Here is a 26,285-nt window from a genome sequence, read left to right on the forward strand (position 1 = left end):
AACGCGCGTGCGCGGCCGTCCTCCCGCCACGACGGCCCAGCGGCACCCGCGCGCTCGTCCACCCGCGCACACAGCAGAGCCGGCCCCACCTCCCCGCAACAGGCCGCGGTGCGGGCGCGGTCTGGGAACCCCGCCTTTCCTTCACCGCCAATCCGAGCGGAGAGAGGGCGGCGCGGCGCGTAGCTGTTGTCCAATGAGAGAGCGGAGATGCGTTTGGCGGGTCGGTCGGTGGCGGGAGTTCGGTACCGCTCCGCCGGTCCGCGGGCTCTTGGCCATGCTGTGCCGCGCTCTGCTCCGCCGCGCCGCCGGGCACCGTGAGTACCGCGTGTACCGCGCGTACCGCGCCCTGGGGGCTGCCGTGCGGGGAGTCCGCACCGCAGTTGGGAGCGGAGAGTGCGGCACCCGGGCCCTTGGCCTCCCGGATCGCAGAGTCCGGTGCAGTCACGGTCCGCTTGTCTCGTTTCAGGTCAGTCTTCACCGCTTCCCCTGCAGCATCTCTTGGACGGCTATAAGTGCAGCCGAGAAGATGATCACCTCTCCTACGGAGAAATCGGAATGCCCGTCCCTCCCTTCGGCTGCAGCTTTTCTGCAGGTACGGCCACGTGCTGGAATGTCGCGGTGTGTGGGTTCCTCTGTACACTCGTTTCTGTTGGATATTTCAAGGTCTTTTGGCAGGGTTTGGTGTTCTTGTGAGCTGGTAACAGGGAATGTGTGCCTCCACGTCCTACACGCTGAGTCTTGGGGACCTTTAGGGCAGAACTCTGGTGTGCTGTATTCTGGTTGTGCCATGGGGTTATTACAGAATCGCAGACTGTCCCAAATTGCAAAGGACCCATAAGAAACATCAAGTCCAAGTACTGGCACCATGCGGGACCACCCAACAATCAGATTGTAAATGCCTTTCTCCAAGGCAGCTTTCTGCTCCTCCATCTCACATCCAAGGAAAGCACTTGGAAAACATCCAAGGGGATAGGTTATAAAGATGGAGGAAAGGATCTGTCACCAATGCTGTTGAAAGAGGGCACTATCTTAGAAGTTGCTCCTTGACCCACTCTATTTCCCATATACAACAGTTTCAGTATGGAGTGTCTAGAAATAAATGCTTGGCAATATTTCTGCATTTTGAGAGTGGAAATCGCTGTGTAAATGCTAATTTATTTTTTACAGCTATCAGTTTGGTGTGCACCGCACTTAAAGTGCCTGTACTCCCCTCACAAAGGGAAGAGGCACAACTGTGGATCAGCCTTGTAATAGACATTTCAAATTTCTTTACAGCCCCAAATTTTGAGCATGTATTGGCAGTTGCAAATGAAGAAGGATTTGTCAGACTGTATGATACTGAAGCTCAAAATACCACCAAACTGATCTCTAAGGGTAAGTATTACATGATATTCATTTGAAGTGACAAGTATGGGATGTGGTGGAACCAAAGGAAACTTTATGCAGGCTGTTTAAACTTAATCTGGGAAGTACTTGCATCTTTTCATACTTTGCAGAGTCCTGTTTACAGAGCAGCCATGTGAGTGTGCTCTTACAAAAGCAATGGAAGATGAATAGCTGTGTGTTTGCCATGCCTGAGGGAAGCTGCTAACAAGTAACCTATTTTCAGCTCCTGATGTCTGATGTTCATTAGCCTCCTGCAAAATACCGTAGTGTAGTGCTGAACTGAACGTGCACTGAACTAATTATGGCTTTTGTTCTCTTGTCAGAATGGCAGGCTCATTCAAATGCTGTGTTTGACCTTGCCTGGGTACCTGGAGAGCACAGGATTGTAAGAAGCCTTTTCCTATCTAAGTTTATTCCTAATGCTTTGGCAGTGGTGTGCATAATATGATGAAAGCTTTTTATTCTTTCCTCTGAAGGTCACTGCTTCAGGAGATCAGACAGCCAAGGTGTGGGATGTGAGAGCTGGGGAGCTGCTTGGCATATGCAAAGGTCACCAGTGTAGCCTCAAGTCAGTTGCTTTTTCTAGGTTTGAGAAAGGTAAATTGGCATTCCCTCCTGACTTTTTTTTTTGTCCTTCTTTCCCACTACAACTTCTATCCTTATGGGGCTAAAAAAGGGCTTTGGAATCTGTTGGTTGCACATAGCATAGGTGTGCTAAGCAGCGACCTAACCAACGTTTTAACCTTGCAGTGATCTGATGATGTCTGCACATCTCTGATCTCAGGCAATTTTAAGACATGGCATTGAAGTCACTTACACCTTACTTACAAACATAAATCTGGAAATACTCTTTGTAAGCAATTTTTTCCTACGATTGCACTAAGGAAAGACCATAAGGAAACTAGTCAGAAAGCACCAAAGGCCTGATCATTGTAGTTCTAGGGGCACATAGATGGCATTATGCTGGATTCAGTTTCTCAGCTTTTGGGAATTAATAGCTCTCTCTTTCTCAGCTGTTTTCTGTACCGGAGGCAGAGATGGAAACATCATGGTTTGGGACACCAGATGCAACAAGAAAGGTAATTGAACTTTCAGATATGTATTAATAAAGCTCCATAGCTCGTGTAGAAATAGTGCTCCAATGTACTTATTGGAGTAATGCTTTTGATTACAGCATAGGCAATACTTAGGTAAGAAGATTATCAGGTAATCAGGGACTGCCTTAGTACAGTGAGAGTATGGAATAGCTAGAATATGTTAGACATGTTTTTTCACTTTGCAGTTCTCTCAGACTGGCAGCTTGATGTCTGTGTTGCCCTGATAATACCCTGTGTATTGTTAAAGAAATAAGGCTGTACAAAACACATCATTGTGTTGGACAGCACTGAGCTGGGCTGGGTGAGAGCAATTCACTCAGAGCCATTGGTGGTGGGGAGGAGGTAATCAAAGCTGAAAAGTTTCCTACCAGCGTAGGAAGGTACAAAGGAGATTGTGAGTCCTGGGAGCGACTGAAGGTGTTGTGGGAACGCCTAAGTGCAGGGTGATTGTTCTACTCTTCTGCTTCCTGGAGCTTCTCCCTCACCAGTCAGCTCATGCCCTCGTACTTCTCAGTTTCCTGCCACCAGCAGTTTTCTGGAACGTGTTCTCATAGTTTTTGTACACAAGTAGCAGTTAATGTTTTCAGAATACATTACTAATAGATTTTGAAAGCTCGTCTCAGCTGCTTTTTGGGATTTATTCCAAGCTGCTGCCTGTTACATGAAAATGGTGGCAAGATTAAATAGGCATAGAAACTAACAATTTACATGTATTTGTCTTCCAGATGGATTTTACAGGCAGGTGAATCAAATCAGCGGAGCACACAACGTGGTTGACAAGCAGACTCCTTCCAAGCTGAGGAAGAAGAGGCAGAACCTGAGAGGACTTGCTCCCTTGGTGGTATGTGCCAGGAAGACAGGAGACCTCTGCTCTGAGGACAGTGTTATGCATAGTGGCCTTCCTAAGTAATTGCAGTGAGAGATATTTGGCTTGAATTCTGTAAACACTAATTTGTCTTTGCAGAGCTGGGTTTTTGTGTCATGGTCACTTGCTCTGGCTAATTTTAGATGTTGTTGTCTAATAACGCACATGTTATCAGAGCCATCTTTGTGTAAATGCCATGTGAAAATACATCTTTTTTTTTTTTCCAGAGAGAAAAGGAGTGGCTACAGTTTTTGTTTTCGAAGGGTGAGAAGGAAGGGCTCCAATTTTTTTTCCTTTCTTTCCCTTCTTACTCCCTCCACATTACACCTCCCAAATGTGACCACAAAAACAACAGCCTCTCCTGAATAAGATCTCCTATTTCATCTATTAACCTCTCCAGTGGAACTCTCTTATCTCTGACCTGTGAGGTGTAATCTTATGCTGACCACTCCCTGTGGGTCCTTTAGCCACACTGCTAAGCAGGGTTAAAGGATTATTGTCTTCTAAATGAAATCTGGTATTCCACCTTCTCCTGCCTGCAGCGAGCAGCTTGCTGGAGAACACAAAGCAAACTGGCAGGAGGGAGCCCAAGAAGCTCAGGCTAATTCTAGAGCAAAACTCAGTCTGGTCTACGGCCAAGAGAAGTGTAGATTGGCTGAGAGGTGGTGTCCTCGATATTCACTTGGCCTTCAACTTAGCAGCAAGACGCTGCTGACCTTGAAAATAAACAAAGTTCTTTTTTCTCTCCTCAAGGATTTCCAGCAGAGTGTAACTGTGGTGCTGCTTCAAGACGAGCATACTCTTATTTCTGCAGGAGCTGTTGATGGGTAAGGAAGGAAGATGCCTACTTTTCTGTGCTTTTCTGCCTGTTTTTCTTAGTGACACAGAAAGATTGGGAGATTTTTTTTTTTCTAAGATCACAGTGGCTCACAAAGCTACAATTACTATATAGCTTGCTCCAGAAGTAATGCCTCCTGTTTATTTCCATGAAAACTATAACAGGTATGTAGAGCACAGTCACACTATTTGATAGAGCAAATTCTCAGCTACAAAACACTACTTTCCAACATAGTCACCACCATTAGCTATGTGTTTTTTCCCAGTGATGAACAGGATCCTGCACGCCTCGCCCATCTGCACCAAATATCTGCACCAGTAGAGGTGACCTCTATTGCTGTTGCCACTGCTGAAACATATCTCTTACTGCTTCACTCTGCTCACATCCATCATTTGGACTCCAACCTGCTCCTCTGATACCATGGGCCAACATAATAAATAGAATGCATTACTTTTGGGGCAGCCCTAGTATTAGGTAGAGTTAACAGAACTTGCTACCTGCTTGCATTGCCAAAGCTGAATAGTGCTTTCCTTTCTTACTCAAGATTGCTGTGCTGGAACAAATTGTGCCTAAATGGTAAATATTCATTTTAGTGTCACTAGCTATTGGGCAGTATGAGAACAGTTCCCATCATCTCTGTTTATTTTCACAGACCTGTTGGATGGCAAGTAAGCAGACTATTGTTAGACAAGGAGCTGCTTTGGGATGCGAGGGGAAGATTGGGAATAAGGGGAAGCCTTAAATTTGTGCAGGTGTGCTTGAGAAAATGTTGTGTCGAGTTACAAAGGATGCATTCTATTAGATGCCAGATCTGTTGCAGCATCTTGGAGCTCAGGAAAATGTCTTGCTGTTTAGCACAGAGATTAGTCTCTCAGGCTTTGGTTATGTAGCAGGTTTCATTGTGGCCAGAGCCTTCCTGAGACATAATACTGACTCTACATCCCATGGTGCATGATAGAGGCTTGCTCCTAGAGAGCAAGAGAAACCTCAAAGAGCTTCATTTAAAAAAAACAGAATATAATGGCATCCTTGTTATGTCCTTTTGCTAGTTGAGGAAAGTTGGCTTGTGGGTTTGTGTTTTGTGTTGTGTTAGTTACACAAAACAATGCTGCTTCCTCATCCGTGCTCAGCAGAACAATTGTCCTTTCAGCACATCTCTGCTCTATTCTCGCCCCGTTGTGCCATCACTGGGCATTCCTTATTAATGAGCAACCTGTCTTCCTGTGCATTTAGAAGGCTCTGTCTGCGCTGCAAAAGAGGGTTGGACTTTTGGCAAGTTGTAGACACCTTTGCTCATATATTTCAGTGTGATCAAAGTGTGGGACTTGCGCAAGAACTATACTGCTTACCGGCAGGATCCTGTGCCTTTCAAGTCTTTTTACTATCCTGGCACCAGCACTCGCAAACTTGGTAAGTTATTGGATGATTCAATTCTATTTGCACTGTATCTTGCAAAGACAACAGAAAGGGTGGGTTTTTACATCATAGTCTTTGAGAGCAGAGCAATACTTGCAACTGTTTGGTATAAAATCAATACTGTTCGTATTGCTCTGACTTTGTACCTGGCACCTTACAATACAACACAGTAATTGTTCATGACTTGTCTAATAACCATCTTGATGTAGTAATGGTCAGTATTAGTCCCAAAAACATGAGGGAAATCTTCAAGGAGCTGACTGAAATAACTTGCCATCAACACCACCGAACATGAGGATTTATGTGTATTTTTAACCTCTGCTTCTACAACTGGATGTTCCTGATACCCACTTGAAACTATCAAATAGGTTGTTTGCCTGCTCTGAAGTTGAGAATTCTCTCTGAATAGCGCTCTGAATCCTCATGAGAAAATGTCAATGTTGTGCTAAAACATTTTGTTCTCCAGCAAGTGTTCTGGCAAACAAGTGATCTTTCCAATGACAATCTCCTATGTGACAGAGATCCTTTCCAAATTTCCCTCTCTGGACGTTTCTTAGACAATGCCTGTTTTCCAAAATGTTTTGGTGGAGTTATTTACTGGGAATGTTTCTTTCTTTGTCTCTAGGGTATTCTAGTCTCGTGTTGGATTCCACTGGTGCTAATCTGTTTGCTAACTGCACTGATGACAGTATCTATATGTTCAACATGACAAGTTTAAAGTCCTTTCCAGGTAAGAATAATATCAGAGGAAATAACCTGTAAAAATAGTATTGCATACAATAAGGTTTCTGAGTTGATCCACAAGAGTAGGTATCTACTAAAATCAAGCAGCTGGCTTGCCTGTGCTTCAAAGTTGGTCTTGATCAGCAGGGAAAAGAGCACTGTGAGCAATGTGTCGGCATAGATGCAAATAGCTTGCTCCCAGCCCTAGGTGCTCACAGCACTTGCTGGAACCCTGGTGGAGCAGTTTTGCCAGGCAGCTCAGAGATGAGGACTGTGTTATGGACTGATGACTGGCATTGCTAATGAGATATTACAGAGAGCATAGAAAGACAAGTTTCACTGCCTGCTTGTAGCAGTTTTGAATCTTTCACTCTGACCTCTTAGGATTTTAGCTCTGAATCAGAGCTAAAGAGGAATCACCTCTTAGACTATACTCAGACATTTTAAGGTGTCTGTTAAATTTAATTTTTGTGGCAGTTTCAGGGAGAAAGCGTCCCCAGCAAGTTGTGGAGATGCTTTGCCTTTTTCCAGCTTTTTAGATTCCTTCAGCTCTGTGTCTGTGACCTTTACATCAACAAGATGTTTTGCGGACTTTGGTGCACTAAAACTTCTTTGTCATAGGCCAGTGGCTGCTTCTCAGAAAGCAGCCAATCTTATTAAAAGCGTTCCAAACAGACATATGATTTAGTTTCCATTGCCTTTTCTCAGTCTTCCAGTTAATTGAAATTAAATGAACAATGTGTTCTTCTGTATGCTCTTCAGGAAAGCAGTCAGTTGAGTGGAGATGCTGCCAAAGTGGAGAAGTAGTGCAAGTATTAGATATTAATAGGTCATTTGTTGATTTAAGCCCTGTGTGCTGCTGCTGAGATGTGGAAATACTCCCCTGGTCTGTCCCTCTTCAAAAGGAGAGTTGCAAAGATGGGGAAGAGTCTGGAGGGCAAGGTGTGTGAGAAGTGCCTGAGGTCCCTGGGTTTGCTCAGCCCAGAGCAGAGGAGCTGAGGGGGAGGCCAAATGGCAGCTAAAGCTCCTCACAAGAAGTGGAGAGCAGTGCTGAGCTCTGCTCTGTGTGACAGCAGCAGGGCCCAAGGGAACAGCATGGAACTGTGTCAGGGGAGGTGCAGCTGGGAGTTAGGACAGGGTCTGCACCAGAGGGCGATGGGCACAGGCTGCCCAGGGCAGTGAGCACGGCCCCAAGCTGCAGGAGTTCAGGGGGCATTTGGACAACGCTCTCAGACATAAGATCAGATTTCTGGATGTTCTTGTATGGAGCTGAGAGTAGAACTTGATGATTGTTATGGATTTCTTACAACTTGGGATATTCTATTCCCAAGAACAGTTTCTCTCAGAGGTCCAGGCCACCCTGCCACCTACTTCTACATTTAGCTGTCATCTTCTGTTGACTAGTGTCAACAAGTTAGCAAATAAAACCTGGACAGAAACCTCAGTTTATCAAGCTGCCTGAAAAGCACAGGACTTTGGCAGGGGATCAGTGAGCTGGCCCTCCTGCAGAGGGCAGCACGGGCCTATGGCTGGGTTGAGCTGCTGGGAAGACTCTGAGCCTCCTGATTTGGGCTGGACCCATATGGCAGCTGCTCCGATCTAATGTCGGGACAGCAGTGTTAGTTGGAAGAGGGCCGTGAGGAAATCCTTCAGTAATAGGATTTGCCTGTATCTACTGCAAGGAAAGAGCTGCAGGTTAAAATCAAAGTACATTGTGGGGTCTCACAAGGTTTCAAAGAAAGCCAAAGGCAACCAGTCTCTGGGTCACCTTTGTCAAAATCACGATGGAAAAGAGACTGAAAGTCTTTGAACTGACTGCTAACTTCTCGTAGAGCCTACAGTATTCATGGTATCCCTGCTTCTGAGTGCTTTGTGCCAGGGCTGGCCAAGGGCGTGCCAGCCCCACGTGGTGCTAAATCGGGAAAGTTGCCCTTTCCACCCTGATAAGAAGGCTGGGTGTAGCATGGCCGAGTGCTCCAGATGCACGTTCAGCTCCTGCATTGGCCATTGACTCTTCCGGTGCTTGCAATAGGGAGCAGGAGCTATTTGGAGGCTTGAAGTGAAGTGTTACTGGGACGTTAAATATAGATGATTGACGAGTGTAGCTGACATGGAATACGTTTGGCTGACAAAGAGGCTGGCAGCAAGGGAAAGGAGTAGCCTTAGTTTCTTCAGTGGAAGCTTTCTGTGCAACTGTCCTTGTTAACACAGTGGGGCTGGCTGGTGGCAGTGGGAAGAACAGCAAAGGGTAGCCCAGGTGATGTCTTGGCCTGGTTGTGATATATATGAGTGGAACTGAAGCTTTGATAAACCTAACACATTTTAATAATGCTATGAAGAGAACCTTTTGGGTAAAGCAGCTTCATGCAGGGAGATGTGAAGGGCTCCTATTGAGTGATGCCTCCTGCTGCCTGCCAGCTGGAGCTCCCAGCCCTGTAGCAAGGAAGCAGTACAACTGCTTTCTCTAGAATATACATGGCTAGGCAGGAAAAGCCTGTCAGATCAGCCCTGCTTATGCAACCAACTCCCACAGCTGTGTGTTGAGTGCTGTTTTTATTTTCATTGTTTTTCTCACAGTGGCGGTTTTCAGCGGACACCAGAATTCTACCTTTTACATCAAATCCAGTATTAGCCCAGATGACCAGTTCCTGGTTAGTGGCTCAAGTGACTGCAACGCGTACATCTGGAAGGTGAGACATTTGGGAGAAACCCAAGTGTGTAGCCTCAGGCTGGCTGCCCAGATCTGCTCAGCTCTTTGGTTTCATTTGCTTTTCATGTTCACACAGGGCACTCCCAGCCTTCACTCCTGCTTAATGCATTGCAGGGTTAGATCCTGGCATGTTGTGCCCAGAGTGTGCAGTCAAGGCTAGATCTAACTATTTAATGTAAAATAGAGCTAACCTCCTGCCATCAATATGTCTCTCATCACTGCTGGTTATTGCAAGTTGCTGATCTTAATCTTGTTTTAATGGGCAGTACAGTCTTCTTTCGATCCTGTTGATTTAGGTGGCTATGGCAAGTAGACAATTCTTGATTCATATTTAGCAATGGAGTATGTTAGAAAAAACTTAAATTTTAAGTATTTAAGGGGCACTCTTTTCCTCCTTCCTTTTTCTAGCTCTTGCTTCAGACTAACTTTTTTTCATACTAAATTTACAGTAGTTAAAGCCTTTGTATTACAGCAAGAGCTCAGCCAGAGCCTTCAGCAAAATTCCAAAGCACTGTCTGACAGCTGAGAGGCTTAGTCACTTGGCATCTTGCACTGACGTGTAGGAAATGCAAATGTCACAAAGTTAAAAGCAGGGACCTCAGAATAAGGCATGCTTCAAGTTCTGTTCTGCATAGTCTACAGCCATTCGGTAATAAAGTGGACTTCTTATCTCAAGTAGGATAAACAGAAGTCACAGGTGACTGCTTAGGTTTGGGGTAATTCCAGGAAATGCTGACTTGGTTATTCCTTTCATGATGCATTTGAAAATACAATACAAAGCTCTGAGGGCAGTGAGTCTCCCTGAACTGATCATGGTTTGAGCATGTAGTCCCTTTGTTTCTAAGAACACTTCTTGTAAGCAGTTAAGTTGCTTACCCAGGAGCAGAGTGCAGCAACATGGTCAGTTCCACGTCAGGCAGTGTAATTTTAGCCTTTCTCACTTCAGTGTGAGTTCAGCAAAAATACCTATGCAAACTTGGGCTGTGCATTCTGCACTCACGTGTTTTGGCACTTTTGTGGGAAGCAGGCTGGAACTGGGTCAAGAGCATTCAAGGACACTGTACCATCTCAAAGTTTAAGCAAATACATTTAAATGCATTTGCTTCATATGAATTGTCTATTTCTATCGTGTGTGGGTGACAGATCATATTGAATATTTATTAAGTAAATCATCAGATAATCACTTTTAATTCCATAGTCATGTTAGGAAGTGGGACTTTCAGCAAAACTCAGTCTATTTTTCTGGTCTGCCATATTCAAAGCCTTCTTAATTTGTTTTAAATGTTGGCAGATTTTAGTGACACTGAAACACATGTACATTCTCTGGGATGAGGATTTACTATGCACTGAAAATACGTGCTTAGATATTTCACTAGCAATTAGCAGGTAATGTTGGAAAGAACTCAAAGGAGAGTGCTAACTTTCCATATCCGGAGAAGCATGAAAGGCAGACCAAGTCCTTGCTGAAGAAAGAAAAACAAAACTAAACATTGTCTACCCAGATTGTTTCTTTGAGAAACTTTGTAAGCAATGCCAATTTGCACTTGGGTCAGCAATTCCCAAGGAATACTGTGGCTAGAAGGTATTGCTGACGAGGATACTGTTTCTGTCTGCTCTGACATATAACATCACTTTCAGACAATAAAAGCTCACTTTATTATGTTGGTTGTTTTAATTACTAGTCTGTTGATTAATGAACTGGCTCTTAAACAACTCTAAGACTGTAAAAGCCTGGGAGCTGAGAAGTTATTCTCTGTAAAATGGTACCTAAATGAGCTATGTCCCTGGTAATTAAAACAAGCTTTATAGATTTGGACTTCCGTACTTCCATTATCTTCTGAACCCTCTTAGAATCATAGAATCTCTTATTGCAGAAGCCTCCATTCCTTAGAAAGCAAGGCTAAAAATGAAGGTTTCTGGACTCTAAATAATTTGGCATCCCACGGACAGAAGGAAATACAAAGGTCTTCCTAATGCATTTTTTTTCTAGCACCCAACAATGGGTGGTGTCATTTAGCCTCCTCCTCCCTCATATTCTAATGAACACACCATCCTTTGGTTCACAAAATGGTAAGTTGGGTGTAACTGGTTTAATTTATACTAATGCAGGGTAACATCAACTTGGCAGGAGCTGGAGGAATTCTCTTCCTCTGCTTTCCTTTCAGCAGTCAGTGACTACTAAACTGTTATGTGTGCAGTGCAACACTGCTATTAAATATAAACAAAGATGTTCTCTGCACCTCTGTCTCTTATTCCCTAAATAGGGAGTTTCTATGGCATTACATATTTTGTCAGAGATGGGAATGCTCTGAACAAGGCACTTAGTGGATATTTAATCAGTGATTGCCTTTGCAATGCCAGGAAAAAGAAAACATGGACAGTTATGAAGAACCTGTTTATATCAGAACAAGTTGAAGATGCAGAAGCTGGATATTCAATTATGGTTATGCAGGTTGTTGTAGAAGGGGTTCCACAAGAAAAAACATGTGTGTAAATCAGAAGCCTTCCCTGATGTTTTGCATCTCTCTTTGAAACCTGTATGTAACATCTACTCCTTTTCCCACACAGTAAAGGATCTGTTCATTCATTTATCATGTATGCAAATCCCCCTTATAAATTCCCCATATAATGTCACATTGAAAATGGTGACTCATAGATCTGGAACGGATTCTCTGCTGAAAGCATGCTTAACTTGAATATAATCTGCATGTATGTGTGTATGTGTGTGTATTTTCTTCCATGTGCTACCTAATGCTTGAGCTTCAGTTGTATCTGTCACTTACACAAGCTGTAACTGAAGAGTAATAGTAAGAATAAAGATTAACGATAATAATGGAAAAGATTTCTATGAAGGGTAAAAGAGAAAAGGACCCAAGTTTAATGAGCACGTGTGCTTTAGGGAACTTTTTAATCAACTCTTAGAGGTTCTCTGGCTCATTTGATTGGCAGCCACCAGTTATGAAGTCAGTAAGTATTCATATATTGGACTTTGTTGTTCTTTATTTTTAAACCATTTGTTTTAGGTTTGTTTTTAAAATAGCAGCTGAATATATTTACCTATTCTCATTCAGAGTGTGATCTTCCCAAACTTTTAAGCATCTTACCTAGCAGAGACAGAGATACCACTTCACACAGTATGCTGTGCTGACAGCTCTGGCAGAAATCCCACATGCAGCAGGAATTAAACAAGTGTTTCCAGGCAAGTCAGTGCATCTCACTGCTGACCAGCTGCTTCACCTTTAGCAATAGAATGTGAACTGATCCTTAGAACCCTGTAAGTCCTTGTCTCTCAGAAGAAATTGCCAACAGTATGCAGTCTGGGGATGTGTTTTGAGGAAGAAGGAGTGTTGGGATATCTCTGGTAGTCCATGAAGTGCTGAAGTGAAAATGTGGACTTGTTCTATATGGGCTACTGAACAGCTGTCATGGAGTAGCTGTCCTTATTAACACCATCCCTTTGGAAGTGTTCCCTTGCTTTGAGGCATTCAGTCTTACAGAGAATCTTGCCTTTGCACAGTTGCAGAGCTGCGGTGTCTCCCAAGAGGGTATGACACCTCTCTAGGCAGCCAGTGCCAGAAAGAAATCCTTGAAGTAAGGAATAAGGATGGGGGTCTGGGTTTGCCTCTCAGCTGCAATGGACTGTGATTGTAGGCAGAAGGCAATTGGATTTATCATTTGTGGCACTGAGGGACGTGGTTTAGTGGGCATGGTGGTGATGGGTTGATGGTTAGACTGGATGATCTTTGTGGTCTTTTCCAACCTTAGTGATTCTATGATTCTGTGATCTGTCTTGTATGCCTCACAGGTGGATTGTGAAGGTCTTTCTTAGTGGTGTGTGGTCTTCTGATTTTGTATTTATTTTTCTTTGGAATTTCAAAGGTTTCTGAACCCAGCCTGCCTCCACGGATCCTTGTTGGCCACTCTCAAGAGGTTACCTCCATTGCTTGGTGTCCTTCAGACTTCACTAAGGTTTGTTTTCTGGAAAACTTTCTTCACCGTCAAGTAATAGAGGTGCTATGGCAACATTTGCTTTTCAAAATTACAGCAATATTTGTTTATTTGGGAGGAAGTTCTTAGATAATAATTTCCAAACATGCTCATTTTTTTTAGGGCAGTGAACCAAACTTGTTACATGAATATAACAGAACTTCTTCGTTATTCTTTAATAATTTGGGCTATTTGATAAGACTTAGCAAATTGTAAATGAACAAAGACTTCTGATTAGAAGTTGTCTTACTACCTGTGAGGGGCAAAGTTGTAAAACCATTTCATTGAATCTTTCAAAAGCCAAAGCCTTGCTTTGTGGTTCCATACATAGCTGCCTGACCACTGATATATCTACCAGTATGGTACAGAGTGGTAAGGAGTATGCCCTTCAAAAATCATGTAGACTCTTCCCTCATGACTGTTCTTATACTCAGAACTGTTTTCCTAACAAATATTTGTATATACACACAAAAATTCATAGTGAAATTGTCAGTAATAATACTCCAAGTATCATTAGAAGAAAGGGAATTGCAGGAAGATGTTGGTTTAAATGATTGATCTAGATCAAAATGAGAAGTAATCATAATTAATCCTAGACAGTGCCCCAATAATAGTTCTTTGCACTTCAGTGTTACTAAGCAAATTGGATACTTTGCCCAGCTTTCACTGCAGCACTAGGTCTTCAGAAAAGCTTTACACAATGTAGGAGAGTGGGAGTCTTGCAGGCAAACAAGGATAATTGTTTTAGCTATGTAAGATGCACAGTAGTATGTAAATTGGCATTTTAGATGAAGTCTGTTGTCTGTGTGACCTAAAGTCCTGATCATGGTTTGGAAATGCAGACCTATACAGCCTTTAAAATCTGTACTAACACAGATAAAAATTAGGTAGTCACAGTACAGATCATGAGGTGTGAAGAAAGTGAAGACACTGTGCTAAGAAAGGTCAAGAAGCTGCTTTGAGTGATTTGAGAGGCCAAGTTGCTTTCTGTGAGCGTAATACTGGTGTCACAGAGGTCACAGTAGAGGTACTTTCCTATCCAAGATTACTGTGATCTTCAGCCACAGCATTTCCTTCTTGCTGTTGATTCCCATGTGAGTCACCAGATAACCTGTCCAAAGAGAGCTGTATAAGAGTAGATTAGATGCTACTGCTTGTTTGAAATAGATTGCACAGATCATTTTGGAACACGTGAAGCCACAACAGGAATCTAGGTGAATGTTTGCAGCAGGGTTGGTTTCTCTGCCAGATACTGCTGACATCTGAGTCTGTAGAGATAGCGCCTGAGGCTAATGCAACAGCCTTCCAATGTCACCTTCTCTATGTGTTGCGAAAGTTTGTCCCCAGGCAGAGAAGGTCCTGAATAACAGACAAGACAGAGATGCAGGTGCAAGAAGCAGCATGGCTACTTTTAGCTACTGAGCAATGGAAATTGCAAAACATGCACTGGCCCTTCCTGAGCAGGCTGTCCTCTGTTATAGAGCTGTACAAGGCATATAGTTACTGGTGACTGGGATTTCCCCAGAAGATTTGATTTCCCCTTCAAAGCAAACACTTGTTTGTGGTACAGTAGTGGAATAGAGTTGGGTTGTTCTGTTTGTTTAGTGGACAAATCTTGTATCCTCCTCAAGCAGATTTCGCCCTGCATATATGTTGGCATGGTGTGCTGGGTGTAGCTGTCCTAGCTCATTTGGCCCGTGACCCACAGAATGTGCCTTGCCATTCCCAAATGCATTTGTATTGTAGATTGCCACGTGCTCTGATGACAACACCGTAAGGATCTGGCGCCTACAACATTGTCCTGAGGAGGAAAAGTCAGTGTCCAACAGAGCCAGGTTGGTGGGCTGGGTCACACAGAAGAAATCAGAAGAACAAGATGGAGCAGGTAAGGCCCCTGTGATATCTTGCTCTGCAGCATGGCTTCTGAAATTTGGCTGCTCACCAGTGAAATCCTTTGGCTTGTCCTAGTCTTCTATTTTTTCATATTAGGCAATAGTTCATAAAGCCAGCCAAACACTTCTACTTGTAAATACTTCTACTACCACTAAGATGAGCTGGCTGAAATAGCTTACAGTATGCTGAAGTCTGCATGACCAGCTTGCAAAGTAAATATTTATTAATATAACTGGTCAGGCAGCCAGGTCTTCAGTGGGCATCAGCAGTGTTTGATAATTGAATGGCCAAAGGAGATATCATGTGTGCATGGACTTCTTCAGCCAATGGAGCTGGAAGCCAGAATCACCTGCTTCACAGTTGCATTCTTACAGCTCCAGCTAAAAATGATTTGATTGTTAGCTGTAGCAGCAAGTCATATTCTTTTCATATCAAATGGTAACTGAGAGAAGTAAGATCATGTTCTTTTTCCAGTTTCATATTTTACCCTGTAAAGGGCTGATGGCATAGCATGGGAACTCCGAATTTTTTCCTCCTGCCCAGTTGTTAAACTGTGGGCAGCATTCTTTGCTGCTGCTATGAATTTTATGTCTCATTGTAACTGACTGTCCATGCAGACAAATGGCAGTTAGTGCAAGTACTTCAAAAATGCATGTAGTCAATCACAATGTAATCTTAATGTTCCAAAATTGATCAATCATGTCCATCAATTCAAATGCATAACTTTTCTACAAAGCCTAGCTGGTCAGACAAGCCATCCAGCATGTTCTCACAGCTAGCAGGCAGATCTGCCACGCTCAGGAATGTCTAAAGTTGGTCAAGATCACGATAATACATCTAAAGAACTGCCAGCAGGAAAATTCAGCTAGATGTCTGTAGTGGAGCCGTGGTTGTGAATTACTGCTGCTCTTTGGAAGATGAGCTGTTCACTGGGCAGTACCCCAGAGAAAAGAAAGGAATCGTGCATTATAGTGTTACTTTGACTTGCCTGAAACTTGCATTTTGTTACAGTAGGGTGGTTGAGAGGCGAATAACCCTGACAAAGAGAAATAAGAAGAGCTGCTCTGTAGTGTGGCTTTGAAACTTGCAATACAATAGCTTTCCAGCAGCTGTTGATGTGAGTTCCTCTGTTCTACCTATCTTTTCTAGTCATTCTCTGAATGAATTTCACTTTGGCTAACACAAATAAAGGCTGAAGGTCTCCAAATCCCACTAATTGGATAATATTACATCTAACCTTTTGCCAGTGAGTAACAGTCTTGCAGGAAGTTTGCAAGACAATAGCAGGGAGAGTGCCAGCTCTGCTCTGTAGGTGGTGTATGGTTTGTGTGAGCGTTCACATTGCTTCAGAGGGGGCTGAGAAGTACACTTTGTGTATTAATTTCTGCAAAAGAGAAGTAAATGTGAGTCTAGTGTAGAAGTCTGAAATCTAAAGTGATTTGTATGCTAAAACTTTACAAGTCAGCTTTGGCAATTATAGCAGAAAAATAGCTTATTTCTCCTGGTTCTTGATGCATTAAAGCAACACAGGAGGGAAAAGGAAGTACACAGACACTGCAAACACAACAGCAGGCTTCCTGCTGACCTTGGCTCTTGAACACAAAGCACGTGCTGTTAGAATATAGGAGTTATCTGCAGAGACTGATTCAGAGCTGACAACTAAGTTGTATTTCAGGCCTGCTGGGATGAGATCTAGGTAGTTTTCCACCCATTTGTGTGAAATGAATTATGAGGCTGAGAATGTGCATTAACTGTTGACCTATATTATGAAGTATAGGAAGCAGAGATTCCTTTTCTTTGGAAATTGATTCTGTGATTTCCCTAATTTGCAGTACTTTCTCTATGCTTTTGTGTAACCAAATTTCTGGAGCAGGCCTGCGCATGGAAAATTCATGACTCTTAAATCTGGAGATTCATAATACCACTCTAGAGAATTTGCAGCAGAGAAGGTGGGAAATATCTGCACTGGTGTTATGCAGTTTGACTGCAGATATTTACAGTATGCAGAAACACGCAATGCTACGTGGAGTGGCAGCATGAAGGGAAACAGCTTGAGACTGGCTCAGCAGAAGCTTGAATAATGTATGCAGTTACAAAAAAGCTTCATGTTCATCTTCCTTCTCTTAAGTTTGGGGATGTAACTAGTTCGCGTTTTGCCCTTCCAGCCCTCATAACAGCTTTTTTCTGTTATCCAGGGTCTCCACAGTGTAGCTTTCACACTGCTATGGGATTGAGAGTGCTCAAACCCAGCTGGTCATGCCACATTTCTGCTGTACAGATTTGTAGATGGTCATTACAGAATGAGAACTGCTGAGCTTGCTTCTTTTCTTCTACCTCTAGGAGCTTAATTCTGAAAATGCATTGGGTTTCCCAACTGAGATATTATTGTTCTGTAAGTGCTCATTAAAGTGAAGATTGAGAGACCTAATCTTGGCAGTGATTTTCTCTTAGTCCAAGTTGAAATAAGTTATTATGAAGTAGCACATTTTGTCTGGAAAGGAGCCTTTAATTCTCTCTGTGCTTTAAGGTGATTTGTAGAGGGATCCATTAATACGATGTCATATTCCTTTTTCTCTCATGCACCAGCCCTTTATTTTAAAGGGATGGATAATGTAATAAAAGGAAGGATCAAAAGAGGCTTATTATGGCATGAAAGAGTCATGTAGGTATTCACTTGACATGTTATTTGTGAGACAGCCCAACATCCTAAAGAAAATGTCAGGTTATTCACACTAGATTTCTCATTGTCCTAATGAAGTACTTTACAGCAGCTAATGTTGAAAATTAGGAGTTCAGATTAAGCCTTTGGAAAAAAAACAAAGCAGTCAGAGTTCTTGTGCTCAGGAGTGAAAATGCTTGGAGAAATTAATATGCTATCCTACTTAATTGAATCACCCCAAGTTAGATGAATGAGAAAGCAGGCATCTAAGAGACCTGTTGATGTGTCTCTGTTGGAAGGTCCTATAAATAAAACAATTCTCTAATATTGCTGCAGACTGAGATCTTTGCTATATATGATTCCCACTGTTACTGTTAAGGTCCTTGGTGAGGTCTTAGGTGTAAAGCTACCAATGACTACTGTTTTAATAAGCTGGGTTTTCAGAAGCTTTTGCTTTAAAAGCAGGGGATTTTAACAGCTTGACTAGTGAGCACAAATGCCATTGTGACGTATTTGTCTGGGGATCATTTGTTTTAAAGAAATCCAGTGACAGATTTTTATTTTCGTGGGAATTTAAATCCTTGCTGAGGAGGTGAAGAATTTCTCACATGTCATTGGGTGTGGTAAATAACTACCATCTTTGTCCTAATATAGCACTGCAGAAAATACTCCATCAAAAAGACAAGAAGGTGAAAGTATATACTTTCCCATTCTCATTTTTTTTTAATCTTAAAAAATTGCAATTATTGACACTTGACTAGGAGCACTGTTCATATGGTATGGCATTGCAGAATAAAGCTTTCCTGGTGTAATTAGCTATGGGACTTGCTTACAGTACCTTTGTCTCTTCTTTCAATCATGAAACTGTTAAAGATTGGGCAGATAGGCTGACCAGCTACAGATAGAGAGCCAGCCTTGTTTTCAGGCAGCTTCCCAAAACAGAGCTGTCTGGACTGAGCTATTGCAAAGCTGCCAGCAAGGCTAGAAAACTTAGAAGATTCAATGTCTGTTTTTTCTATCCATTAGTCCCTCAGCTGCAGCTTAAGTAAGGGTTCTAGTCATAGAAGAAATAAAAGTCAGACATTAAACCAACGTACTGTGTTATACTTAGCCAAGTGATACAGGATTCTAAGGAGGACTTGCATCAGTTTAACTGATAAAAGAAACATCCATGCAATCTAATTCAGCAAGGTGTATCTGAGAATCAGGGCCAGCACTGAATTAATCTCCTAGCTGGGACAGGTATTTATGAAAGGGCTGTCTTTAATCTGCTGCTCTGTGTTCCTCATTAGACTGCTTATTTTTGCTCCATTAGGACATTCAGCCAGCCCACAGGATACTCCTGCCAAGGCTTTCTCAGTGGGCAACCCATGTGCTTCCTCACCACGTCCAGCTGCCTGTGCTCCCAGTTATTCTGGAGACCTTCCTCTTTCTACAAACACTCCAACAGTCTCTTTCAAAACTCAAACAGCCACAGTCTGTACACCAGCAAAGCTGAGTGGAGCCAGCCCACGTGCTTCTCCCAAACTGGTGCCTTCCTCCAAAATGTCCATTAAACACTGGATTGCCAGGACTCCATGCTCTTCCCCAGAAGTTGGAAAAAAGACACCTTCCCCTAGAAAAGCCCTGGCAGAAGTCACACAAAGTCTCTTGGAAACACCTAGCACTCCTAAAGCACAATACTCACAGGCTGAAAAGCGTGCCAAGAGAAGGCTGGACTGCAGCAAGGAAGATGAAGCGGGGCAGAAGTGTCTGCAGGCCTGTAGCTGTGTGACTGAACTGGACCATGTGGCTAAGAAGTCCAAGCTAAATTTATGTCACTTGGCTGCAGGCCAAAGAGCTTGTGATGAGGGCTCTCTAAATCTGGCTGACTTGGATAATGAAGAATCAAGCCACAGCCCAAAAGAGCTTTCTTTTTCTGGAAGCCTTGTTAATCCATCCAGCACTCAAACTCCCCCTCTTGTTTTGCAGTCTCCCTGCGAGAGAGACTCAGATGTAGTAGATAAAGAGAATAGTTCACCAGAAAGAAAAAACTGGCTGTCTGCTCTGGGAGAGAAGCTGCGGACTGGCAAAGCTGGCAGCCCCCCATCATCTTACAACTCCAGCACAAAACGTCACGAGGCTGCAGTAGTGACCACCTCACCGAAAACTGTAAGTAGGATGATCAGGGACAGTGGTAATGAAAGAATTTATCTCTAGCTACCACTGTCCCCTTCCTACACATGGTCAGATCTCTCTTACTCAAACATTTGGAGAATTGTCTGTTCTCCTTGATTATGGACAAGAGAGATGATTTCTCACCTAATAATCTAGGTATATTAATGCTGCAAAATACTAATCCCCTCCATGCAGGAGGAGAATTCTTAAGATGGTCTTGTACCTCCTTTGAAAAGAACTTAGTGCACACAGGAACTAAGAAATCCTCATAGTTCCCAGCTGGATGTTTGAAGGATGTGGCTGTCTTCTGAAATACAGCTCTTCTCTGAGAAGCAAATGGCAACACCTTTCCTGGCAGATCTACTGTTCAGCATCACATCTGCATGTTTATATTACTGAAAAGCCGCTTTAGCACTGGAAGAAAGAGTTAAATTTTATTCTAGCCCAAGCAGCAAAACAGTTTTTTACCCATGTTAAAACCATGAGCTAATTGGGCTCTAGGTCCTAAAGCATCTTTTACTGGATATTATTTCACTATTTTCCAAGTAAATTTCCAATTGTCATATTTTCATTATACTTTCAAGTGAATATTTGATATTAGAAGTTATTGCCATGTTTAAGGTTTATTTTGCTGAAATATCTCACATCTCCTTCAGCACTTCTACAAGGTGTGAAGTGTGCAAACCACCACACCTTGGGTTACAGCAGTTGAACTCTTCATCTTGTAGTGGTACCAAGAAAACCTGCAAGTGCTTGTGATTTACAGTGTACCTGCTTAAACATAAGACAAAGATTTGCCCCGGAGAGTGATTACCATACAATAATTATCTCTCCCACGTAGTATATTCTAGCTCAAATTTTGGGATGCCAGTGGCCTCTGTTGTGCAGCACTCCTTGATCCATTGCATCTCGGAGATCCACAGCCCTGAAAGCTGTGATAGGGAAGGTGGAGCTGCAGTCAGACAAACCCAGTTTTTAGACTGTGTTTCCTGTAGGTAATAAGCTTCTTATCTGTGAGAGAAACAGATTACAGTAAAGAACCTGTCATTTACTATCTTATTTAAGAAGCAACGCAAACTGGAGCAGTGATGGAGGGGAGACTTTAAGAATTATGCAGCGTACGAGCTGTTAACTCAGAAACATTTCTTGTTGGTTTTGGTTTTTTTACAGGCTGTAACCACTTCAGTTTCCATGAGGAAGATCTGCACATACTTCCACAGAAAGCCACAGAATTGACTGAAGTAGTGTGCGGTTGTTGCACCTGATGATGTTGGATGTTGACACTGTGGCATTGAGACCAGATTTAGCACCACTGACAGAACAATACGCCAGCATTACACAGTTTGTTGTTGGACATTGGTAAATTTCTGTTTTAAAGCCTATTAACACTTGAAATCATCAGAGCACGGAAGATATGTATGATACGTAGAGATTCCTGCTCTTGTATTCATGTCAGGTAATGGATCATTTTGATAGAGAAAACAGAATTTTTTACGTGACAACTGTTATAAAGAGAGCAACTGCATATGCTGACAGGCACATGAAACTTATCCTTCAATGTTACTAGTCTGCCATTGAAACTTTCTTTGTTTAAGAATACTGTGTGAGACATTGTGCCCTCCAGAAAAGTAAATGTTGCATGCCCAGAAGCCCATTCTGGAGGAAGAGCTGAACTACTTCGTGCTGAATGGCATTTCCAGTTAGTCCTCCTACAGCACCATCTACTCAATTCCAGCAAGGAGGTTTTGAATGTATAAATACAAAAGAATTTTAAATGCCCTTGTGTCCATCTCCATTCAATGGCACAACTGGTGATTATAGTCTAAAAGAAGAGAGGGTATAATCGAGTACTTAATGCCTTTACTTTTCTTGCCATTGCTTTTTTCCTCAAAGGCTGAAAACTTCAGTAATTACCAACATAGTTGGCATTTGGACCATTAGCACTAGAACTGTAGAGGCCGACAGCTTGTCACTTCTCTGAAATAAAATATGGGCAAGGTGTGTTACAAAAATTATTGCCAAACAGCATTCCATAACAACTGGTTGCTTGGTGACTTCTTACAGATCTAGCCTGAGGCAAAGACATTAATAACTGCTTGTAAAATACCTTTATGACACTTTTATAATATGGTATTTATTAAATAATAGCTTGTAAATGGGGGGCCACTTCACATTTTAGAAAGCACTTCACAAAGTTTACAGATTAAAATTTTACATGCTTTGCCATCTTGAAGTCATCACTGGTACTGGTGGAACAAGATCACTAGCTGAAATAAGTTCACTGGCCTGCTGGCGAACGATACTGATTCCAAGGTCATTGTTTCCACAGGGGTAGCTTGTAGAAGATCTGTATCTTAGATTTGAGTATTTACTCTGTCTTTTGGTATGATGGTTTCTATAAACTTTAAAAATAAATAAATAAAAAACTACAATCCCAATTAAGTCTTTTTGCTGCAAAAGTGCTGAGGTATTTAAAGGGGATGTGTTCCAACTAACCCATGTTTTCTGACTGAAGTTTTCCCACCTACTTTACAGCATTGAAAAGTGCAGTAGCTGAAAGGATTAAGATCCTGGTTTATTTGCTGTGTATTGTATTTTGCAAGGAAATAAATGACATGAAAGAAACTGGCTTTTGTAAAAGTTCTCTCACAGCTACAAAGCAAAAGTAAATGGGTAAAAAAAACCAAACACTAGTCATCATCAAGCTGCAGCTTTTAGTGGGAGCACTTACTATGTATAAGGACCAGGAAAACTTCTTCTTGTTTACTAAATTACAAGCCATTACTGTATGAGCTTTGAGGAGATGTTATTAAGTTAGAAGAAAGCAGGAAAGAGAGTGTAGTTCTTTGGACACTTTTTTATAGTTCTTCATTTTAAAAAATGTTTTTTAAACTGATTTTCTGAATTAATAACTTGAGTAAAACAAGAATAAAAAATTCTGTTAGTTTAATATTAACATACTTTGTGTAGATGGAGTAGCAAAGAAATATAACAGAGGCAACCTAGGAGGTTTGCAATTTAATTCTGTCTTAATTACAATTAATCAGAGAAACTGTTTAGCTTCCCTACAGCCAGTTTTCTGTGCAGGATTTTTCTATTCAGCTTGTAAATTACTTGTTGCAGAATAAGCAGATGTGGACCCTCTCAAAGTATTTGAGTGTTTTGTCAGCCATTTCAACAGCGATAGGGTTTTATGTTCTGCCATACCTTTCACAATATTTTCCTCTGGCAGGAAAGTTCTACACCCAAAATATTACCTCTTCATATTGTAAACAGCTGCCTAGTGATGATTTACACTGATGGTGTACCTCTGAAATGAATAATCTTAACTGGGAATGTGAGATTTTTTCCTTTTAAATAGTACCTGTTTAGTGGAGCAATTTGTTTTGTGAACCATCAGCTGTAATTTCTTTCACCTTAAGCTGTTGCCAGCCTGTTTCAGAGCCAAAAGAAGTAAAATAACTGAAATTTACATTCTTCTGTGTCAAAGTGCCTTGATCTCAATGTGATAAAATAATCACTGCAGGAGCACAGAAGAAGAATCACATGTACAAATCACATTTCAAGTTAAGTTTTAAGATAAGTTGTGCTCTCCTTGAGACACTTGTCAAACTAAGTATCAAGGGCTATGAGCTGTTTTGAGCTAGCAAGCCATATCTCTAAATTATCTTTCTGAAAGTTTGATAAAAAACTCTACTCCATAGTTGAGAGGGGTCTCCCAAACTGTATATATACGCAGGTCTCATCTTACACATCTTGCAGGTTTTTCCAAGGACTAAAAATACAGCAAGATTATGACAGGAGACCTATTACCCCAGGCTAGTGCAGGTAGTTAGACTTAGATATGCATAACAAAGTTCAAATACCCTGTTACATGAACTTCAGCATAACATCTTTAACTCTGCTTAAGTTACAGCATTTCTTAGTTCACTCTTGAGTTAAAGACAACGGGTGATACAGGTCCATTACACCTGTACATAAATTACTCTAGAGGTGAAATACTCGCTGTGAAAAGGTTCTGATTTGCATTTTGAATTTGTTTATCTTTCAGTTATTAGCTCAGACTATTTTATTTATTTATTTATTTATTTCATTTAGGTTTAAGATATTTCTACTACTATAGGCTTTTCATCCAATATGAAAGAAATCCAGATATGAGACTGAATTATCTCTTGGTCTCTTTAATGAGCTTAATAGATTCCACATACACAAGATCAAAATATTCCCAAAGTCTAAGTAAAACAGTGAAGGGAGCGCTCCATTCCTTCATACCAAAGTACTACTGTAGTCGTTCTACCAGCATTAAGACAAAGCCACTGTCTTTCATTCACCTTGAGGAGTCAACTTTATGTTGTACTTCTCCCCTTGTGTCTAAGGAAGAAAGACTGAATTGTTTGGTAAAGTATCCTCAAAAATCCACTTCTGTAACCAAGCCTGGATTTTTTATTTGGACCATAAATTTCGTAACTCCTTGGTTGCCCTGCAAGTGTGTTCGCACGTACTGTTGAGAGTACAGCAGAAGAGTTGGACTCACAAATCCAAGCAGCAAAGACAAAGCTCACTGAGTAAAGCTGGTCATTTTCATATCAACTTACCTGTAACTAGTGAAATACAGTACGCTCTTGTCTGCTTGGGGTTTCATCCTTCTATCTCTGACACCATTAGGATAAAACCTTTGTTCATCATTCTGTTTCTGCTCCTGCAAAAGGTGATAAGTATTAAAAAAACAAAAACTTACAATACCCTGTAGGCCAGTTGTATCATACACTGAAGCACAAGCAAAGTAGGCTGTGCTGATGAGCTTATAAAATACTGTCAGAGTGTATTAGTGAATTATTCAGTGTCACCATTACTTTTGTTCTGCTAATTTACTGGTGGAGGAAGTGACAGTGTGTATGGGAGATTAAGGAATCTATTGGACTCCTGAAAACGCGACTGAAATAAATGAAATGAGTCTTAATTTGCTTGTATAGGCTCTGATTTGCTGTAGGTAATTGATAGCAAGGTGGTCATGTGAAAACTGAGTGTTGCATTACTAGAAATTGGTTGTTCGTGCATATGCAATTATTCTAAGAAGTGGGACTGCAATGATAAACAGAACTCTGACATTGGCAGAATTGAGCAGAGGGAAAATCACTCCATGTAAGAACAAAATTGAAAGAACAAAGTACATTGCATAAGAGGTGCCACTGGCAGGAGAAACAGCTTTCACGTGCTTGTTGGGTACATATAAGAAAGATCAGGGCCTGTGAGGCCCACTCTGTGCCTCAGTATTAGGCTCCTATCCATATCCTCCAGTTTCTTTCCTCTGTGCATGGGGACAGTTGTCCACACATGCCAGCCCACTCTGACTAAGTGAATGCAATCTGGAAGGCCGCTGTGGGTTCCCCATCCCTGGAGGCACTCAGGACCAGGTTGGATGGGTCCCTGGGCAGCCTTTGCTGGGGGGGCATCCCTGCCCGTGGCAGGGAGTTGGGATTGGTGGGCTTTAAGATCCCTTCCAACCCAAACCATTCTGTGATTCTGTGACGAGAAGGCAGCTGGGAAACAGTTATACATGAAAGTGAGTTTTCAGCTGTTGTATGAGTAGCTCTGATCACATGTGTGGCTGTTAGTGGGCTCCCGCCAGCCTGCAGCTGAGGGAGCAGCTGATGGTGCCCTTTGGCAGCCTCCTCACCTTGTCTCACTTCTGGACTGGCACAAAATTGGACTCCGCTTTCCCACTGCTCTTGGGCCTTTCACAGTGTGGGCTGTGGGCTGCTTTCCCTCACCTAAGTAGGCTTAAGCAGGCAGCAAGGCGTTACTAAGTTACCTAACTGGGCATTAGTTTGGCACAGTGTCCAGTCCTGATGGGCCTTTTCTGCACATATAGCACAGGTAGGCAACCAAAAAGCTCTTCACCCTAGTTTTCTCGGGTATCTGCTCTCCCACCTGCTCCAGCAGTGGGCCTTGGGGTCTGTTGCAGCAGTTTTCATAGGAATATTACAGTTGGGAAACACCTCTAAGATCACCATACCCAAATCTCAGCCCAACATCCTCATCCCTGTCGACCATGTCCCTCAGTACCACACCTGCATATTTCTTGAACACCTCCAGGATGGTGACTTCACCACATCCCTGGGCAGCCTGTGCCAGTGCATCACCTCTATTTCTGTGAAGAAATGTTTCCTAATATCCAACCTGAACTTCCCCTGGTGCAACTTGAGGCCATTCCCTCTCATTGTTTCACTATTACCCAGGAGAAAAGGCTGATCCCCATCTCACCGCCACCTCATTTTAGGCAGTTGTATAGAGCAATAATATCTGCCCTGAGCCTCCTCATCTCCAGGCTAAGCAATCCCAGCTTCCCCTCAGGTCCTTCCCATAAGACTTGTGTTCCAGACCCTCCACAGCTTCGTTGCCCTTCTCTGGACGCACTCCAGGGTCTCAGGATTTTGGTAAGAGCCACAGGCAGGTTTCATGCCAGACTGGTGTGTTGTCATGTAATATGCTGTTGGTTTATTTTCCAACTGGCCAAAGTTCCTGTTAAACTTCAGTCAGCTGTGTTTACAAAT

General features: G+C 42.4%; 1 protein-coding gene across 1 annotated transcript; it reads left to right on the forward strand.

The window, feature by feature from the left end:
• The first annotated feature begins 238 nt into the window (after positions 1 to 238).
• On the forward strand, positions 239 to 22,340 carry DTL (denticleless E3 ubiquitin protein ligase homolog). The gene is made up of 15 exons (XM_042886372.1): positions 239 to 314; positions 467 to 592; positions 1,276 to 1,374; positions 1,710 to 1,771; positions 1,863 to 1,983; positions 2,400 to 2,465; positions 3,209 to 3,324; positions 4,102 to 4,175; positions 5,493 to 5,596; positions 6,228 to 6,332; positions 8,903 to 9,015; positions 12,915 to 13,004; positions 14,769 to 14,907; positions 18,890 to 19,725; positions 20,902 to 22,340. Exons 1-15 carry the CDS (start codon positions 275 to 277, stop codon positions 20,965 to 20,967), a joined length of 2,157 nt encoding a protein of 718 aa, XP_042742306.1. The 5' UTR covers positions 239 to 274; the 3' UTR covers positions 20,968 to 22,340.
• Positions 22,341 to 26,285: the final 3,945 nt, after the last annotated feature.

This window comes from Lagopus leucura, unplaced genomic scaffold (assembly GCF_019238085.1).
Source record: "Lagopus leucura isolate 7727_CA_CO unplaced genomic scaffold, USGS_WTPT01 Super-Scaffold_73, whole genome shotgun sequence".
Classification (NCBI taxonomy): Eukaryota; Metazoa; Chordata; class Aves; order Galliformes; family Phasianidae; genus Lagopus; species Lagopus leucura.

Excerpts from the sequence above, each read along its gene's own strand:
- DTL (XM_042886372.1), top strand. The coding sequence starts at position 275 with ATGCTGTGCCGCGCTCTGCTCCGCCGCGCCGCCGGGCACC. Across the intron at positions 1,375-1,709 it reads CACCAAACTGATCTCTAAGG|AATGGCAGGCTCATTCAAAT; the intron begins GTAAGTATTACA and ends TTCTCTTGTCAG. Across the intron at positions 6,333-8,902 it reads AAGTTTAAAGTCCTTTCCAG|TGGCGGTTTTCAGCGGACAC; the intron begins GTAAGAATAATA and ends TTTTTCTCACAG.